This window comes from Triticum urartu, chromosome 7 (genome assembly GCF_003073215.2).
Source record: "Triticum urartu cultivar G1812 chromosome 7, Tu2.1, whole genome shotgun sequence".
In the NCBI taxonomy this organism is placed as follows: Eukaryota; Viridiplantae; Streptophyta; class Magnoliopsida; order Poales; family Poaceae; genus Triticum; species Triticum urartu.
In genome coordinates, this window is record NC_053028.1 from 81,082,462 (window position 1) to 81,086,382 (window position 3,921).

Here is a 3,921-nt window from a genome sequence, read left to right on the forward strand (position 1 = left end):
TGTTGGAATGCGGGTTTTTTCTCCGAACAATATTATGGGCAAATCAAATTTAACGCTTACTGTGTCGGCCTTTTGCAAAGAAGGCGCGAGGGGAGTGCTCATATAGGCCGACCCATTCAAGCTAGAGTACAAACTAAAGGATTCCGGTATTTAGAACCTTCTAGAAAGTTCTATAGTTCTTTTATCAGTTTTGTAACCATCTCGAAAGTTTCAGTCTTTTTTGCTTTATGTTGTTTTTCTTTTTCCCCAAAAAACAAAAAAATGTTCAGATTTTTTTAAAAAAAGTTTGTACTAAAAAGTGATCACATTTCTAAAACAAGGTCAATTATTTTAGAAATGCTTGTATTTAAAAAAGTTCATGTTTTAAAAATTCTTGAATATTTTTTTTAAATGGTTTGGATTTTCTAAGTATTCTTAAATTGAAAAAAAACAAATTTTGAATAAGTAAGTTTTTATTTTCAGTAAAGCCGAACGAAAAAAAGGCTAGAAACAGTACCACACTGAAGAAATCACTCGCTACTGGGTCGCTTGGGTATAACTGCAATGGGCTGGCCCAGTAGCATGGACCATGTGCACATCTGTCCCGGATAGTATCCAGTTTTTTTAGTTTTTTTTTTGTGGGAAACTTGAGAGGTTTATTCAGCTAATGTATTCCTTTTGCATCTGCCAAAAGGGTACCGACCAGGAAGCTCGGAGTCTCATTGATCCAACTCTCAAAGACACTTAGCGTGCAATCTAACTTAGCACACAAGTGCGTCGGTACATTGGCCAATCTACAAATGTGTTGAATTACAAATGAATTAAACTGAAGAGATAGCTCTCTAATTTCATCTAAAAGCGGTGCGACGACAGAGCGCGATGACATCCGGATTGTTCGCTTGAAAATATGGTGGGGGGAGGGGAGATGCTCTTACACGTGTATTGTACTACAGTTGTACTATCTTTGTAAACTAAGTGAGTCAAAAAAAAAACTTCTTCACTATAAAGTAGCGATCCAACTTACATTCCACAACTTAGTTCTTCATTGATTAATTTTTCCATGCACAACCGTGATTCATATCCATGCAGCTCATGAAGCACAGTACACAGAGCCGGCCCTGGGTAGGGGCAAGAAGGGCAACGCCCTAGGGCCCAGCCCGATAGGGGCCCCAACCCTGTGCACATATGCTACACAGCCGACAAAATGGGCCTTAAAGCATGTAGCCCAATCAGCTAGGTTACGTTCTGCTAGAAAAAAAAACTACTCCAGCCACCATCCCAGTAGGTTACGTGAATTGTGAAAGACACCATCCCAGTTTCGATTCAATCGATTCATTTCCTAACACTAGCCACCGTCGTTTCTTCTTCCTGTCTCCTCGTTCCCCGTTCCGCTCCTACTCCCGAAGCATGCAGCATGCCTAGCAAATTAATGGATACTGCCGCTAAAGTTGATTTTTTTGATACACTTTCAGTTTCTCCATCTCACTCCCCTATGGATTTGCATATAAGTATTCTCATCTAGCGGACGGCCACAGGCAGAGCGCAACACTTCATAAGCTCATTCACTTTGCAAGTTGCAACATGACAATTTCTTGGGTCAAAGGCCTACAAAGATCTTGTGATTGCATAGTCCTTTTCCGCTTGATCTTTGTACTGTTTTTCTTTGTTTTCTAGCGATTCCCAGACTGATCTTCTATTTATGTACATGTTGCTCATTTGAGGATATGTGGACCCTAGGAAGATCCGATATGCTTGGGATTGGGTAGCTGGATTTCTTCTATTTTTCCACTGACAAATTCAGGTATTTCCACTCCTTTCTTATAAAATGTTGGCTAAAAACATGATTTTGAGAAAGAAGAAAGAAAATGATAGCAGATAAGTTAGATCCGGTATATATATTTTTAGTAATAATAAAAAAGGAGTTCTTTAGGGCATAAAAACGTTATGCTTTGTATCTTTTTTTTTGCGCGATTGTGCTTTATATCGATGTAACTTATATTTTTCACTACATTAGGCCCACTTTTTAAGTTCGCCCCGGGCCTCTGAAAAGTCAGGACCGGCCCTGACAGTACATAGTACACACCAAAGCAAGCACGAAACGGTCTTTCACGTGCTTCATTTATTCTAGGTATATAGATATTTCAGTCCATCATATATTTCGTGACGCATCCATCAGCAGTTGGCGGGCATGGCGAGGCCGCACTTGCGCGGCAGCGCCATGGCGCGCTTCACGTCGATCTTGTAGAACCTCACCCACATGGCGCCGACGTTCTTGTACCGGCAGAGGCACGGCAGGTCGGCCCCCGCCAGCGCCGCGCAGCAGTCGGCGGACGGCGCGTCCGTCGGGTTGCGGATGGCCGCCGCCGGCTGGCACGCGCGGATCCCGCCGCTGGAGATGTTGCAGACGCCGTGCGCGACGTCCGCGGACGCGCCCAGGACGAGCACCACGGCGAGCAGCGCCGCCATGGACTGTGCCTTGGCCATGACTGTAATGCTATCAATTTTGTGGGACTGTTTCTCTGCTTGTGGTTCTGCTTGCTGATGAAGTGGCGAGGTTGAGTATGTCGTCTCGTTAGGGTGGAGTATTTATAGGCCTCATTTTGTAAGACTGTGGATTGTGACATCGACTGGCATGTTCACCAGTAAATAGATTTTTTTGTAGAAAGTGAAGAGGAGAAAGCTACGCCTCTATTTGCACGTTGAGATCTCGATTGGGCTCGGCCAAATTTTTCGGCCGCTCCTTTTTCTCAGGTTCACACTTTTCTTTGAAACATCAGCATAAAGCTTCGGATTTCCTATTTGATTCTTTTTTAGGGGACGGATTTCCTACTTGATGCGTGCGCGCGTCAAGTAGTTGCCTTGACGCACAGATTAGCGTTCTACGATCCAGGTTTTGGGAACAGTCCGAAAGATTCCTGACCTGGCGATGGAGCCATTACCATGGCTGGCCCATTAACGTGTTGATGAAGCGTATCCGGTTTTGGGAACCTTCTACATTTCTCAGCCGGTTTTTCTGGTTTTGGAAACCTTCTAGAAGGTTCCACGAACCGGTTTTTCTGTTTCCTTTAGGTTTTAGGTTTTTATGTTTCGTTTTTCTGTTTTTTTTCTTTTTACGTTTCTTTTTCAAGTTTAATTTTCTTTTTTTCAAGATTTCATGTTTTCAAAAAAAATTGGAAACTTCAAAAAAATGTTTGTGCTTTTAAAACATGCTCAATATTTTTTTTAAATGATCGTGCTTTAAAAAAGTCACAAATTCGAAAAATGTTTTGCACTTCCAAGAAATGTTCAGGAATTCCAAAAAATATTCCTATTTTCAAAACATGTTTGGAGAGTTTTTCGAAACTTGTTCAGAATATTTCCATTCAAAGTTATCAGAAATTGTCAAATAATGACTGGGATTTCAAAAAATGTTCATGTTTTGAAAACTTGTTCACAAATTCAAAAAGTGTTCTTTTTTTAAAAAAATTGTCCACGTATTCAAAAAAATCCCGTTTCAAATTTGTTGGGGATTTTCACAATTCTTCTCCATTTCAATTTTTTCCTAAAAATTCTAAATATGGTCGTTATTTTTAATTTTTTATCACAAATTAAAAAATTTATGTTTACAAAGAAGTTTGAAAATTCACCATTTTAAATTTTTTTTACAAACCAAACAATATTTATTTTCAAAAAAATCCCATTTCCAAAATTTGTTCAAAATTTCAAAAACAAATCATATTTTAATTATGTTAAAAAACGGAAAATGTTTAGGAAATTCAAATAAAGTTCCTGTTTTAAATTCTCGCTGCAGATTTAATAAATATTTTCTTTTCAAAATTTGTTCACATATTAAAATATATTCATGTTTTAAAATTTGTTCACAAATTCAAAAAATGTTTTCACGTTTAGTTCTTGTTCTGAAATTAAAAAATGTTTCAGGATTTGAAAAAATTCCTGTCTCCC

The 3,921-nt window shown here is 39.2% G+C and overlaps 1 protein-coding gene across 1 annotated transcript; it reads right to left on the reverse strand.

The window, feature by feature from the left end:
* Positions 1-1,871: 1,871 nt before the first annotated feature.
* Positions 1,872-2,525, reverse strand: LOC125522357 (putative lipid-transfer protein DIR1). Its single transcript, XM_048687421.1, has one exon. The coding sequence runs from the start codon at positions 2,461-2,463 to the stop codon at positions 2,152-2,154; it is 312 nt and encodes a 103-aa protein (XP_048543378.1). The 5' UTR covers positions 2,464-2,525; the 3' UTR covers positions 1,872-2,151.
* Positions 2,526-3,921: the final 1,396 nt, after the last annotated feature.

Bases quoted from the DNA above. Each gene is read 5' to 3' on its own strand.
- LOC125522357 (XM_048687421.1), bottom strand. From the start codon at position 2,463: ATGGCCAAGGCACAGTCCATGGCGGCGCTGCTCGCCGTGGTGCTCGTC.